This window comes from Vicugna pacos, unplaced genomic scaffold (assembly GCF_048564905.1).
Source record: "Vicugna pacos unplaced genomic scaffold, VicPac4 scaffold_203, whole genome shotgun sequence".
In the NCBI taxonomy this organism is placed as follows: domain Eukaryota; kingdom Metazoa; phylum Chordata; class Mammalia; order Artiodactyla; family Camelidae; genus Vicugna; species Vicugna pacos.
Genome location: NW_027328882.1, coordinates 121,144 through 136,283, shown reverse-complemented (window position 1 = coordinate 136,283; position 15,140 = coordinate 121,144). Strand labels below are relative to the sequence as shown.

The 15,140-nt window shown below is 61.4% G+C and overlaps 2 protein-coding genes across 2 annotated transcripts in view; one reads left to right on the top strand and one right to left on the bottom strand.

Annotated features, from left to right (window-relative positions):
- The window catches only part of LOC140695417 (uncharacterized), an 82,434-nt gene that overhangs the window by 62,627 nt on the left and 4,667 nt on the right, over window positions 1-15,140 (bottom strand). The window contains exons 4-6 of the mRNA XM_072958114.1: window positions 4,100-4,186; window positions 3,640-3,759; window positions 3,082-3,208 (exon numbers count right to left, since the gene is read on the bottom strand). Of these exons, the coding sequence (XP_072814215.1) occupies window positions 3,082-3,208; window positions 3,640-3,759; window positions 4,100-4,186 (334 nt within the window). The remainder of the gene's footprint in view (window positions 1-3,081; window positions 3,209-3,639; window positions 3,760-4,099; window positions 4,187-15,140) is intronic.
- Window positions 4,200-6,571, top strand: LOC140695414 (uncharacterized). The gene is made up of 3 exons (XM_072958111.1): window positions 4,200-4,206; window positions 4,418-5,493; window positions 6,131-6,571. The coding sequence occupies exons 1-3, from the start codon at window positions 4,200-4,202 to the stop codon at window positions 6,302-6,304; spliced, it is 1,257 nt and encodes a 418-aa protein (XP_072814212.1). The 3' UTR covers window positions 6,305-6,571.

Here is a 15,140-nt window from a genome sequence, read left to right as displayed (position 1 = left end):
GGGCCTCTATACTCCTGGGCCACTACTCTCATGTGCCTGCTCCGCCCCGTGTCTACACACTCCTGGCACTGCACAGTCCTGGACCTGCACACTCCTGGGCCTGCCCTGGCCTGGGCCTGCACACTAATGGGCCTACACACACCTAGGAATGCACCCTCCTGGGCCTGCACACTCCTCTGTCTGCACACTCGTGGGCCTTCCCTGGTCTGGGCCTTCCCTGGCCTGGGCCTGCAAACTACTGGGCCTGCAAACTCCTGGAACTGCACACTCATTGGCCTGCACACTCCAGGACCTGCACAATCTTGGGCTTGAACACACCTAGGCCTGTATACTCCTGGACCTGCACACTCCTGTCTCTGCACACTCTGGAGTTTGCACACGCCTGGGCCTGCACGAACCTGGGCCTGTACACACCTGGGCCTGCACACTCCTTTATCTGCTCACTCCTGAGACTGCATACACCTGGGCCTGCACATTCCTGTATCTGCTCACTCCTGATACTGCATACTCCTGGGCCTGCAAACTCCTGGGCATGTACAATCCTGGGCCTGCACACTCCTGGACCTGTACACTCCTGGGCCTGCCCTGGCCTGGGCCTGCACACTAATGGGGCTGCACACACCTAGGAATGCACCCTCCTGGGCCTACACACTCCTCTGTGTGCACACTCCTGAGCCTGCACACCCCTGGGCCTGCACACTCCTCTGTCTGCACATTCCTCGGCCTACACACTCCTAGGCCTGCACACTCCAGGGCCTGCTGACTCCTGTGTCTGCACACTCTTGGGCCTGCACACTCCTGGACCTGTACAATCCTGGGCCTTCCCTGGTCTGGGTCTTCCCTGGCCTGGGCCTGCACACTACTGGGCCCGCACACTTCTGCAACTTCACACTCATCGGCCTGCACAGTCCACGACCTGCACAATATTGGGCCTGAACACAACTAGGCCTGTATCCTCCTGGATCTGCACACTCCTGGGCCTGCACACTCCTCTGTCTGCACACTCCTGGGCCTTCACACACCTGGGCCCGCACACTCCTGGGCCTGCGCATCCCAGAGCCTGCACACACCTGGGCCTCTACACTCCTGGGCCAGTACAGTCGTGTGCCTGTTCCGCCCCGTGTCTGCACACTCTTGGGACCGCACAGTCCTGGCTATGCACACTCCTTGGCCTGCAGACTCCTAGGCCTGTTCGACTTCTGTCTGCACACCTCTGGGCCTGCACACTACAGGGCCTGCACATACCTGGGCCTGCACGAACCTGGGCCTCTTCACTGCAGGTCCTGCCCTCTCCTAGGCCTGCACACTCCTGGAACTGCACACTCATGGGCCTGCCGTCTCCTGGGCCTGCACACCCCTGTCTCTGCACACTCCGGGGACTGCACACTCCTCGCTCTGTATACTCCTGGGCCTTTACACTCCTGGGCCTGCCGTGGCCTGGGCCTGCACGCTCCTGGGCCTGCACTCTCCTCTGTCTGCACACTCCTGGGCCTTCACACCCCTGGACCTGCACACTCCTGGGCCTGCGCATCCCAGAGCCTGCACACACTTTAGCCTCTACACTCCTGGGCCAGTACATTCGTGTGACTGCTCCGCCCTGTGTCTGCACACTCCTGGGACTGCACAGTCCTGGCTATGCACACTTCTTGGCCTGCAGACTCCTGGGGTTGTTCGACTTGTGTCTGCACACCTCTGGGCCTGCACACTCCAGGACCTGCAAATCCTGGGCCTGCACACAACTGGGCCTGCACACTACTGGGACTCCACACTCTCTGTCTGCACTCTCCTGGGCCTGCACACACCTGGGCCAGCACACTCCAGGGCCTGCTGACTCCTGTGTCTGCACACTCTTGGGCCTGCCTTCTCCTGGGCCCGCACAATCCCTCGTCTGCACACTCCTGGGCCGCACGCTCCTGGGCTTTTCCTCACCTGGGCCTGCCCCCAGTTCGGCCCGCCCTCTCCTGGACCTGCACACTCTTGGGCCTGCACACTCCTCGGCCTGCCCTCTCCTGGGCCTGCACTCTCCTTGGCCTGCACACTCCTGGGCTTGCACACTCCTGGACCTGCACACTACTGGGCCTGCTGAATCCTGTGTCTGCCCACTCCTGTGTCTGCACACTCGTGTGCCTCCTCCCTCCTGTGCCTGAACACTCCTAGGCATGCACACACCTGGGCCTGCCCTCTCTTGGCCCTGCACTCTCCTTGGCCTGCACACTCCTGGCCTGTTCCCTCCTGCGCCTGAACACCCTTAGGCCTCCCCTACCTGGTTCTGCACACTCCTGGGTTGCACACTCCTGGGCCTGCTCCCACCTATGCCTGCACACTCCTAGGCCTGTTGCCACGTGTGCCGGCACACTCCTGGGACTGCACACTCCTGGGCCTGCCATGGCCTGGGCCTGCACCCTCCACTCTCTGCACACTCCTGGGACTGCTCAGGCCTGAGCCTGTACACTCCTGGGCCTGCACACTTCTGTCTCTGCACACTCTGGTGTCTGCACACTCCTGGACATGCACACTCCTGGGCCTGTACACTCCTAGGCCTGCCCTGGCCTGGGCCTGCACCCTACTGAGCCTGCACACTCCTCTGTATGCACACTCCTGGGCCTGCACACTACTGGGCCTGCACACTCCTGGGCCTCCTCCCACCTATGCCTGCACACTCCTAGGCCTGTTCCCACCTGTGCCAGCAATCTCCTGGGCCTACACACTCCTGCACCTGCACAGTCCTGTGTCTGCACAACCCTGGGCAAGCACACTCTGGGCCTGCACACCCCTGGCCATGCCCTATCCCGGGCCAGCCCCCACTTCGCCCGACCCTCTCATGGACCTGCACACTCCAGGGTCTGCTCACATCTGTCCCTGCACACTCCTGGGCCGGCCCTCTCCAGTGTCTCCACACTCCTGGGCCCGCACACTCCTGGGCCTGCATACTCCTGGACCTGCCCTGTCCCTGGCACCAGCCTCCTTCACCCCAACGGTGCCACTCACACGGCTGTGGCGTCTAGCCAGGAGCCCCCAACCGAAACCCCTCCCGAGGGACCCCCTTGCCGGTCCCCAGGGAAGCAGCGGGGCTCCTCTTACCTGCGAGGCGGAGACGTAGTCCAGCTGCAGCCTGACGTCCAGCTGCCGGGCGTGCAGGGCCAGCGTGCATGAGGACAGCAGGATGGCCGTGATCGGCTGGAAGCTGCCCCCGGAGCCACTACCGCCCCTTGGGGAAGAGGAGGAGGAAAATCCACGTCAGTGCCAAGAACACAGGACCCGTCCACAGAGGGCCCCTCAGGTGTGACAACCCCAGAGGCGCCCGCAGCCGACCTGGGCTGAGAGCCACTTCTCTCGCGGAAGCTCAAGGACCTATGCTGAGCCTCCCTCTCCCTCCCTAAAGAGGGAAAACCCAGAGGTTTTCTAACTTTGCACTCACTGTCCATGTATCAGCCATGTCTAGTTTACCTCCCCAGCACGGCAGACCCCCTCCCTGCCTTCCCCACCCCCTGCAGGCGGCTCTCGGGGGCTGGGGGGCGCCCTTCCTCCCTGAGGCCAGCCCTGCTGGGGCAGCAGGTGTAATAGAAAAGACCAGATCTGACTGCCTATTAGATCTGTTCTTTTTCCTTTAACCCTCTGCTGTTTTCCAGGCTGTCTTACCAGCTCTGCACCTTTTGGAAATCAATGTTGCCTTCAGCCTGAAATTGACAGAAGAGCCTGTTCTCAAGGCTCTCAGCCTTCAGGATAAAACCTCTTTTGCTCTCCCATACACACAAGCAGCTGCAGAACAGAAAGTAACATTTGTTTTGTTAGAGGTTTTACAGGGGCCCCATGAGCTGACCCACAACTGCAAAAACAAAGAATTCCTGCACCAAGGACTTTGCACCAACCACCCACAAGCCCTCTCCTTTTTAGCGTAAAAGGAGCCTGAATTCTCACTCGGAGAAGGTGGCTCTCCAGGACATTAGCCTGCCATCTTCTCGGTCAGCTGGCTTTCCAAATCAACTCACTATTCTTTACCCCGACACCGCGTCTCCCGATTTCTTGGCCTGTCGTGCGACTTGCGGAATGAGTGTGGACTTGGAAACACAGGGAAGGAAAGCCAAGTCAGGACTCTCACCCTCTGCCTCTGCTCAGAATACCACCAACGGGTTGCTGGGACAGTGGACGGAAAACTGAGGCTGCAACACGACCATGAGCACTGGGCCTGGGTGGGAGAGATGGCGGGTGCTGTCCGAAGCGCACCCGGCCTCCTTCCGAGTCACATCACACCCACGTCCCCAGACCCAGGGAGGCCTGGAGCCCCACACAGCAGAGCGCCTCCAAACCTGCAGATGCCCAGTGACCGGTCCACTGTGCACCCTCTGGCGCCCTCCTCCCCGCTCCTCCTCCTTCTGCCCCGCTGGCTCAGCCCTGGTCCCACCACATCCTCACCCAGGGCCAGCACTGCTGCAGGAACACCCTCGGCAGGCCGCCCAGCCTCACGCCCTCAGGTCCGCACACCTGGTTGGTGCAGCTCTGCCCCTTTCCAGCCCTCACCACCGACTCTCCAACCGCCTGCTCTCCCGCCCTCCGCCCCCAGTCCTACAGAGCGCCTCCTCTGGTCACGGCATCCTGCCCTCCAGGGTCGACAGGGCCTGCACAATCCTGGGCCTGCACACAACTGGGCCTGCACACTCCTGGACCTGCGCACTCCTGGACCTACGCACACCTGGGCCTGCAGGAACCTGGGCCTGTACACTCCCGGGCCCGTTCCGTATTGTATCTGCACACTTCTGGGCCTGCACGCTCCTGGACCTGCGCACACCTGGGCCTGCACGAACTTTGGCCTGTACACTCCTGTATCTGCTCGCTCTTGTGACTGCATACTCCTGGGCCTGTACAACCCTGGGCCTTCTCTCTCCTGGGCCTGCCCCAGTTCGGCCGGCACTCTCCTGGAGCTGCACACTCCTGGGCCTGACCTATCGTACGCCTGCACAGTCCTGGATCTGCACACTTCTGGACCTGCTCCCTCCTGTGCCATCACCCTTCTGGGACTGCACACTTGTGCGCCTGCACACCCCTGTGCCTGACACACCTGGGCCTGCACGCTCCTCGGCCTGCACACTCCTCTTGTCTGCACACTCCTGGGCCTCACCTATCCTACGCCTGCACAGTCCTGGATCTGCACACTTCTGGGCCTGCTCCCTCCTGTGCCATCACACTTCTGGGACTGCACACTTGTGCGCCTGCACACTCCTGTGCCTGACACACCTGGGCCCGTACGCTCCTGGGCCTGTACACTCCTGGGCCAGCCCTGGCCTGGGCCTGAATACTAATGGGCCTGCACACTCCTGGGACTGTACCCTCCTGGGCCAGCACACTCCTCTGTCTGCACACTCCTGGGCCTGCACAACCCAGAGCCTGCACACACCTGGGCTGAACACTCCTGTGCCAGTACACTCGTGTGCCTGCTCCCTCCCGTGTCTGCACATTCCTGGGCCTGTACAGTCCTGGGTCTGCACACTCTTTGGCCTGCACACTCCTTGGCCTGTTCCGTATTGTGTCTGCACACTACTGGGTCGGCACACCCTAGAGCCTGCACACTCCTGGACTTGTACACTCCTGGGCCTGCCCTGGCCTGGGCCTGCACACTAATAGGCCTGACACTCCTGGGAATGCACACTCCTGGGCCTGCACACTCCTCTGTCTGCACACTCCTGGGCCTGCCCTATTTGGCCCTGCCCTCTCCTGTGACGGCCCTCACCTGTCCTGCACACACCTGGGCCTGAACACTACAGGCCCTGCACACATCTGGCCCTCTACCCTCCAGGGCCTGCCTTCTACTGGGACCGAACAATCCCTCGTCTGCACACTCCTGGGGCCTGCACGCTCCTGGGCCTTTCCGTGCCTGGGCCTGCCCCCAATTCGGCTGGCCCTCTCCTGGACCTGCACACTCTTGGGCCTGCACACTCCTGGGACTGCACACTCCTGGGACTGCACTCTCCTTGGCCTGCACACTCTTGGGCCTTCTTCCTCCCGTGCCTGCACACTCATAGGCCTGTTCCAACCTGTGCCGGCACACCTCTGGGTCTGCACACTACTGTGATGCATACTCCTGGGCCTGCACACTCCTGGACTTGTACACTCCTGGGCCTGCCCACTAATGGGCCTGCACACTCCTGGAAATGTACCATCCTGGGCCTGCACACTCCTCTGTCTGCACACTCCTAGGCCTGCACACTCCTGGGCCTGCACATCCCAGAGCCTGCACACACCTGGGCCTCTACACTCCTGGGCCAGTACACTCGAGTACCTGCTCTACCCCGTGTTTGCACACCCCTGAGACTGCACAGTCCCAGGTCTGCACACTCTTTGGCCTGCACACTCCTAGGCCTGTTCCGTCTTGTGTCTGCAGACCTCTGGGGCTGCACACTCCAGGGCCTACACACACCTGGGCCTGCACGAATCTGGGCCTGTTCACTCCTGGGCCTGCACACTCCTGTCTCTGCACACTCCTGGCCTTGGATACTCCTGGGACAGTACACTCCTGGGACTGACCTGCCCTGGGCCTGCACTCTCCTGGCCCTGGACAAGCTTCTGTCTGCACACACCTGGGGCTGCACACTCCTGGGCCTGCACACTCCTGGGCCTGCCCTCTCCTGGGCCTACACTCTCCTTGGCCTGCACACTCCTGGGCCTGCTCCCTCCTGTGCCGGCACACTCCTGGGCCTACTCCCACTTGTGCCTGCACACTCCTAGGCCTGTTCCCACCTGTGCCGGCACACTCCTGGGACTACACACTCCTATGTCTGCACACCCCTGGGCCTGCACACTCCTGGACCTGTACACTCTTGGGCCTGCACAATAATGGGCCTGCACACTCCTGGAAATGCACCCTCCTGGGCCTGCACACTCCTCTGTCTGCACACTACTAGGCCTGCACACTCCAGGGCCTGCTGACTTCTGTGTCTGCACACTCTTGGGCCTGCCTTCTCCTGGGCCCGCACAATCCCTCGTCTGCACACTCCTGGGCCTGTACGTTCCTGGGCCTTTCCTCGCCTGGGCCGCCCCCAATTAGACCCGCCCTCTCCTTGACCTGCACACTCTTGGGCCTGCACACTCCTGGGCCTGCACACTCCTGGGCATGCCCTCTCTTCGGCCTGTACACTCCTGGACCTGCACACTCCTGGACTTGTACACACCTGGGCCTGCCCTGGCCTGGGCCTGCACACTAATGGGCCTGAACACTCCTGTGCCTGCACACTCCTGGGCCTTTCCTTGCCTGCACCTGCCCCCAATTTGGCAGAACCCGGTCCCAGTATCCATCCAACCTGCAGGGGACTGTGTGGGAATCACACAAGGATGTGTGACCAGAAGGCAAAAAAAAAGCAGGGAGCCACTGTGGGGCAGCGCACCCTAGAGGCCTAGATGGGGCACTGGGCCTGAATCTGACATGACAGAACGACCTAGGAGGTCGCATGCCAGAATGGACGATATCAGAGTTGTGTTTAATTTCAACCCGCCGACAGGGAGCTGGGAAGCAGGCGGCAAGGAGGGTGACTTTCCCCAGATCCCAGGGCAGACCCCGGCCTGTGTGGGGTGTGCCCTGCTCCCCACAAGCCCTCTGTGGGGCCCTTCCTTTGCTGAGTCTGTGCATGAGCTCCCTGTGATGCCAGCCCGCAGAGGTGACAGGTGCAGTAGGTGTTTGTGGTTCTAGAGACATGATGGCTTTCCTAGGAAGCAGGGTCCTGAATGATCCCCACTGGGCCAATGGGGGATTGGGGAGACCCTGAGAAGCAGGTGGCTTGTCCAGGGTGACAGCACTGCTGGCGGGGGAGCCGGGTCTGAACCCAGCTGTGTCGTCAGAGCTGTGACCCTGGCTGCATCCAGGCCTCCCCAGGGCAATAGGAGGGGCCGAGTTGGTGTCACTGGGTGGACATGGCATGGGGTGGGAAGTGAGCCATCAGCAGCCCAGAGAGGCCCTTGGGGAGCTTTGTGTAAGGAGGAAGCTTGGGGAAGGGGACCCCAGGAAGTGACCTCACTTCCCTGGCAACAGAGCCCAACAGAACTTGGGACCCAGGTCACCAGGCACCCGCTGTGTAGAGAAGGACACTTCTCAACTGACTTGGCTGGTGAACTCAGCTCAGCTCAGACATGTTTTGTTGCATCCCAAGATCCCGAGGTCGCGGCCCCCGGAAAGCCCGCAGCAACGGCCTTTGCCAACAGTGCCGACAGTGGGTCGGGTCTCACCCCAGGCGCCTCTGGCCTTTTGGCCAGAGGGACCGAAAGGTAACACAGGGAGGCCCAGGGCAGGCCCGCCCAGGCCGGGTCACCACTCAGACCCCACCCGGGTGGCCCCACGGCCCCTTCCTGACTGGTGGCGGTGGGGCAGTCATGTTGGGGGGGGGTCCTGCCTCAAGCAAGAGCAGGCTGAGGAAGGGTCAGAGGCCTGGGGGGCCGATCACGTCCCCAGCCTGGGTCCAAGTGGGCTGGCTGGGATGTGGAGAACCGGGGCAGGGCCCTGCTGCCCGAGGTGGCGCCCATGCCCTAGGGTGTGTCTCTTGCCTCCCGGGTGACTGAGATGACCAAGGTCCCAGTCTGATCTGGCAGCAGAGGGTCGAGTGGGGCAGAAGCAGGAGTGGTCCTGGCCGGGCAGGGCTCTGAGACCTCCGGACCGGGCCGGCTGCCGGTCACTGTCATTGCAGAGCCAGACACCGCAGGATCCGGGGAACCAGGACACTCATGCCACCTCTCCAAGTGAGGGGCTGGTGTGCCACACTGTGGAAGGCCAGCACAGGCTCCAGAAGAGTCTGGGTATGAAGGGCTCCCCACCACCACGGCCTCCTGCCCAGACATCGCCCAGGTCTCTCCCCAGGATCTTGCCCAGGGCTGAGGGGCAGCTCAGCACCCCCGGCTCTGACCTGGAGCACCGTGCCCACCTCCTGGGGATTCAGGTAGAGGACCAGGAGCCCCCCGAAGCAGAGCCCAAAGGTGAGAAGGGCGGGGCCGGTGTGGGTGTGTAGGTGAGGGAGGGCGGAGGGCTGGGCCACACAGGGAGGCATCCCCAAAGTCTGTAGTTGGGACCAGAGCAAAGACTGGCCTCAGACCACCTGTCTGGAAGAATTCAGTCACAGAACAAGTGCCTGTGGGCACTTGCTCAGTGGGAGCTGCCTGCAAAGCTCTGGGAAGATTTCTGTCCTTGAAAAGGCACGTGGAAAGGGAGGCATGTGGGTACCTTTTTCCAGGTTGTGCCTGAGCAGAACCACTAGACTTAAAGCTCTCTCCACGTCCAACAGTTACAGGTCCAGAGCCGGCAGAGGCAGGGGAAGACGCCAGAAAACAAAAACAGGACCACCAGGGTCCAGCACGAGACCGCGAACACCCTCCAGCTGCTCCTGCTGAACATGAAGATCCTGCTGCTCCAGCTGCATATGAAGAGCCTGCCGCTCCTGCTGATCTTGCCACTCCCGAAGAGCCTGCAGCTCCTACTGATCTTGCCGCTCCTGAACAGCCTGCAGCTCCTGAAGAGCCCGCCGCTCCTGAAGCGCCTGCCATTCCTGCTGATCTAGCTGCTCCTGAAGAGCCTGCTGCTCCTGCTCATCTAGCCGCTCCTGAACAGCCTGCAGCTCCTGAAAAGCCTGCAGCTCCTGAAGAGCCTGCCGCTCCTGCTGATCTTGCCACTCCTGAAGAGCCTGCTGCTCCTGCTGCTCTAGCCGCTCCTGAAGAGCCCGCCACTCCTGAAGAACCTGCCGCTCCTGCTGATCTAGCCGCTCCTGAAGAGCCCGCCATTCCTGCTGATCAAGCCGCTCCTGAAGAGCCTGCCGCTTCTGCTGATCTAGCCGCTCCTGAAGAGCCTGCCGCTCCTGAAGAGCCCGCCGATCCTGAAGAGCCTGCTGTTCCTGCTGATCTAGCCGCTCCTGAAGCGCCTGCCATTCCTGCTGATCTAGCCACTCCTGAAGAGCCCGCTGCTCCTGCTAATCTAGCCGCTCCTGAACAGCCTGCAGCTCCTGAAGAGCCTGCCGCTCCTGCTGATCTTGCCACTCCTGAAGAGCCTGCCGCTCCTGCTGCTCTAGCCGCTCCTGAAGAGCCCGCCACTCCTGAAGAACCTGCCGCTCCTGCTGATCTAGCCGCTCCTGAAGAGCCTGCCGCTCCTGCTGATCTTGCCACTCCTGAAGACCCTGCAGCTCCTGCTGATCTTGCCACTCCTGAAGAGCCTGCAGCTCCTGCTGATCTTGCCGCTCCTGAAGAGCCCGCTACTCCTGAAGAGCCCGCCGCTCCTGCTGATCTTGCCACTCCTGAAGAGCCTGCAGCTCCTACTGATCTTGCCGCTCCTGAACAGCCTGCAGCTACTGAAGAGCCCGACGCTCCTGAAGAACCTGCCGCTCCTGCAGATCTAGCCGCTCCTGAAGAGCCCGCCATTCCTGCTGATCTAGCCGCTCCTGAAGCGCCTGCCGCTCCTGCTGATCTAGCCACTCCAGAAGAGCCCGCTGCTCCTGATCATCTAGCCGCTCCAGAACAGCCTGCAGCTCTTGAAAAGCCTGCAGCTCCTGAAGAGCCTGCCGCTCCTGCTGCTCTAGCCGCTCCTGAAGAGCCCGCTGCTCCTGCTGATCTAGCCGCTCCTGAAGAGCCCGCCGCTCCTGAAGAGCCCGCCGGTCCTGCTGATCTAGCCGCTCCTGAAGAGCCTGAAGCTCCTGAAGAGCCTGCCGCTCCTGCTGATCTTGCCACCCCTGAAGAGCCTGCAGCTCCTGCTGATCTTGCCGCTCCTGAAGAGCCCGCCGCTCCTGAAGAACCTGCCGTTCCTGCTGATCTAGCCGCTCCTGAAGAGCCTGCCGCTCCTGCTGATCTTGCTGCTCCTGAAAAGCCTGCAGATCCTGCACCTGCACCTGCGCCGCTGGGCAGTGGAGAACCATTTCGGGCATCATCACCCCTTAGGGCTGAGCCCCCTCTGCCCCCTCCTACACCTTCTCCAAAATCCCAACATGTATCCCCTCCCCTACCCGAAGTTGACTTCCCTACCCCTGAATTTGCTTTTGTTTTCTTCTTCTTTAGTTTAGTTTATTTGTTTTACATCATTTATGGCATTCTATAATTTTCCATTTCCCACTTCCTTTAATAAAATACAGATTTTTTCCCTTTTAAACTGCATTTCAGGAACATTAAGTGCATTCCCATGCTGTCCGACCATCACTACCATGTAGTTTTATGCTATTTATGCCCGTGAAGTACATCCCACCACGGCCTCAAACCCCTCATCTGAGGACGGACTGATGCCTGAAATGGTGGGAGATGACAGGTGTGGGCACGTTGCTGGGATCAGAGTTGATCCCAGGGAACCCACTGTATTGATGGGCAGCAGGTTCAGTGTCCAGGTGCTCTGTTCCGGGGAGGGCGGCTAGAGATGTGCAGAGTCCCCTCCCAGCGGTCCCCGTGCCTGTGTTGGGAACTGACCATCAAGGGGGGCCTGGTGAATGAACCGGACGCTAGAAAGGGACACCCCTAACTCCCCCAATTTGGAAGGCGGGGCTCCTTCTCCCTGCTGAGTGATGTGGCAACTGAGAATATCACACCCCCCACGCCCTAGCAGAAACTTCTCTTCTCACAGAGCCCACCCTCCCATGGGTCCCACTTTCCCCTGAACCCAGAGGCAGAGCCCCTCTGCCAGACAAGGGATGGGTAGGAGGGGTGGCTGCAACCTTCCGGGAGTGGGCGTGCACCGTGCTTGACCCCTGAGCTCCCAGCTGTGCAGCAGAGGCCCAGGGAGGACTTGCCAGGGAGGGCCGCAGGGCAGGGGCAGGGCTGAGTTCTGCATGAATCCTGACTATGCGGGGGCCGAGGGACCTGGTTTTGAGCCACGTCCTGGGTCTGGGCACGATGCCTTGTGATCCCACAAGGGAGACCTCTCTGCTCTCATTGTTCAGATGGGAAGACTTGAGCCTGCCCACCTGAAGCGACGCCCTGCTTCCCCAATTGGGGAGGAGGCTGAGTTGGACTGGGCCCCACAATCTTCAAGGAAGATTGCTCTCCCCAAGGTTGGCTCTCTGGGTATAAACCTGGGCAAGGGAGTCCTGACTACCCCCTGCGCCTGCTCTGTGCTGGTAACCTCAGTACACAGAAGCCTTGAGTCTCAGTCCACCCAGGAACCAAACGTTCACCCGCCTACAGCAGAGACAACTGAGGCTCAAAGAGGAAGGTCTGCCCTGGAGATGGTGTGGAGGCCCAAGTCTCAGAAGACAGGTGAAGCCAGGGTCTCAAGGATACTGCACAAACAGGACTTCACTCTGAACTGGGAATGTTGTGGAAAGACCCTGGGGGCCAGGGTGGAGGAGATGGGAAGCAGACCAGAGCCCGGGGGAAGGCAGGGAGCCCCAGGAATGCCTCCATGCCCTCGGCACAGGGCAGGGGAGCAGCTCTGAAGATATGACAGCCGAGGCTGCCCAGGGGGCCTTCATCACTACCACTTTGCTCGGATGACCTCAACAGCCCCATGACCACACCCATTTGACAGATGCAGACAGACACCAAGTTAGCCACCAGGCTGACAAGGAGAGGAGCTGGGATCAAATCCAGGATCAGATTCCAAGTGCTCCGCTCGCTGGCCCCAGACTAAGCCTGCCTGCCAAAACCGACCCCAGGGCCTCCCGCCTGGCACTCTATATATACCTCAGTGGGCTCCCCTGCTGAGCCATCCCATCCCATCCCATCACACTGAGACAAAAGCACAGAGGCCTGGGGTCCAGGAGACAGGACTGGTAGCAGGGCCAGGGTGGGCACGTTCTGCCCACCCCCCTTTGCTGCCCCAGCCCAGGTGTCAAGTGGAAGCCTGACTGACGTGGAAACTGGCAGTGGGTGGGAGAGACAGGATGCCCCTTAGTTTCCCTGGCAACTGCTGCAGAACCGAGTCTTTCAGGATAAATTCAAGTTAGGCCTCAGCTGCTGAAACACCCATTATTTCAAGGCTGGTTACCTTGGTGACCCAGGTGGTGAGGACGTGGTGGGAGGAGGGGGTGGAGAGGCCAGGCAGGGGGCCACCGGCTCAGAGGACAGGCTGACCCTCAGACCTAGACATGACCCTGGTCACACACTGAGCCTTGAATTTCATCACAGACTGACCTCGGGTCCTGACACAGGGTGCCTGGCCCTTATCACAGACGAGCCCTGTTCCTGGTCCCAGACCGCCACCTGAGCTTGGCCGCGCAACCACCACGGAGGGACACTCAGCGAGTGGTGACTGCTACTTCTGTTATCATTGCTGTGCCGTTAACGTGCGTCCCACTCACAGCTGACACCTAACGAATGTCATTCAGACTAGCGTAACCGCAATGGGGGACTGTTCGCAAGGACTCCTGGGGCCCACAGTGCTCGGCAGAGGCTCGCAGGACCCCCTCTGCTGGGTGGCCACAGGGCTCCTGGGCTGGGTGGGCTGTGAGGGGGCAGCAGAGGAGTGGGCAAGGCTGGGGGGTGGGCTGCCCCTCCAGGCCCAGAAGGAAGCAGCCATTCTCCCCCGGCTCAACGCCCCCTCTGTCTGGAAGCCTCACTTTCATCTCATTACCTGATAAACTGAGCAAATGTACGGCAGCCAGGCAGCCTTGGCCACCCAGGAGACAGGGCACACGGTCAGGGGGCTCCCAGCCTCCTTCCCACCCTGGCGCCCCAGCCTGCAGGCTATGGCCTCTCTGGCCCACGGGGCCTCAGTCGGCCGGGATGAGGGCCCTGGGAGAGGCCCGCATCCTGCTAGGCCTTCCTGCTTCCTGGGCAGAGCTCTCCCCAGCCCAGCAGGTGAGGCAGCAGAGGCAGTGGGTCCGCCCCTGTCCATTCCTGCCCTGTCCTCGCCCACCAGGCCGGTTCCCCAGGCATCCAGGCCGTACTCCACGACCTGTGAAGTTAGGGCGTGTCCTGGGGCATGGAGTTCCTCCTCAGCCCAGTACATGGATGTGCAAATGAGGACCACAGGGGACAGGACAGCTCTCTGAATTCCCCCACCCAGTCCCCAGTCCCCTCCACCCTAGCCCCCATGGGTCCTGACTTGGGCCATCTGTCCAGAGGCAGGCAAACGCAGAGAAGACTACCATGAGAGGGAGAGGGATACAGAGCTAAGAGGCCAGGAGAGCAGGAGAGCAGCTGCAGAGGTGCAGCCAGGCAGGGACAGAGGTGGAGGACAGGGGACAGTTGCTCAGGCCCAACAAACACTTCCCACTTGAGCCTGCACATTCCTGGGCCTGCACACTGCTGGGCCTGCACAAACCTGGGCCTGCACGAACCTGGGACTCTTGACAGCCGTGCCTGCCCTCTCCTAGGCATTCACACTCCTGGAACTGCACACTCATTGGCCTGCACCCACCTGGAGCTGCACAATCATGAGCCTGCACATACTTGGGCCTGCACCCTGCTGGGCCTGCACATTTCTGGGCCTGCCTTCTCCTGGGCCCGCACAATCCCTCATCTGCACACTCCTGGGCCTGGACATTCCTGGGCCTGCAGAGTACTGGGCCTGTATACCCCTGGGCCTGCACACTCCTGTCTCTGCACACTCCGGGTTCTGCACACTCCTCGGTCTGTATACTCCTGGGCCTGTACACACCTGGGCCTGCACACTCCTCTGTCTGCACACTCCTGGGCCAGCACACCCATGGAACTGCACACTCTGGTGTCTTCACACTCCTGGGCCTGCACGCTCCTGGGCCTTTCCTCACCTGGGCCTGCCCCCAGTTCGGCCCGCCCTCTCCTGGACCTGCACACTCTTGGGCCTGCACACTCCTGGGCCTGCACACTCCTGTCTCTGCACACTCCGGGGTCTGCACACTCCTCGGTCTGTATACTCCTGGGCCTGTACACTCATGGGCCTGCCGTGGCCTTGGCCTGCACGCTCCTGGTCCTGCACACACCTCTGTCTGCACACTCCTGGGCCTGCATACCCCTGCATCTTCACACTCCTGGGCCTGCACAACCCAGAGCCTGCACAGATCTGGGCCTCTGCACACCTGGGCCAGTACACACGTGTGCTTGCTCCCCCCCGTGTCTGCAAACTCCTGGGACTGCACATTCCTGGGTCAAAACACACCTTGGCCTGCACACTCATGGGCCTGTTCCGTCTTGTGTCTGCATACCTCTGGGCCTGCACACTCCAGGGCCTGCACACACCTGGGCCTGCACGAACCTGGGCCTCTTGACTCCTGGGCCTG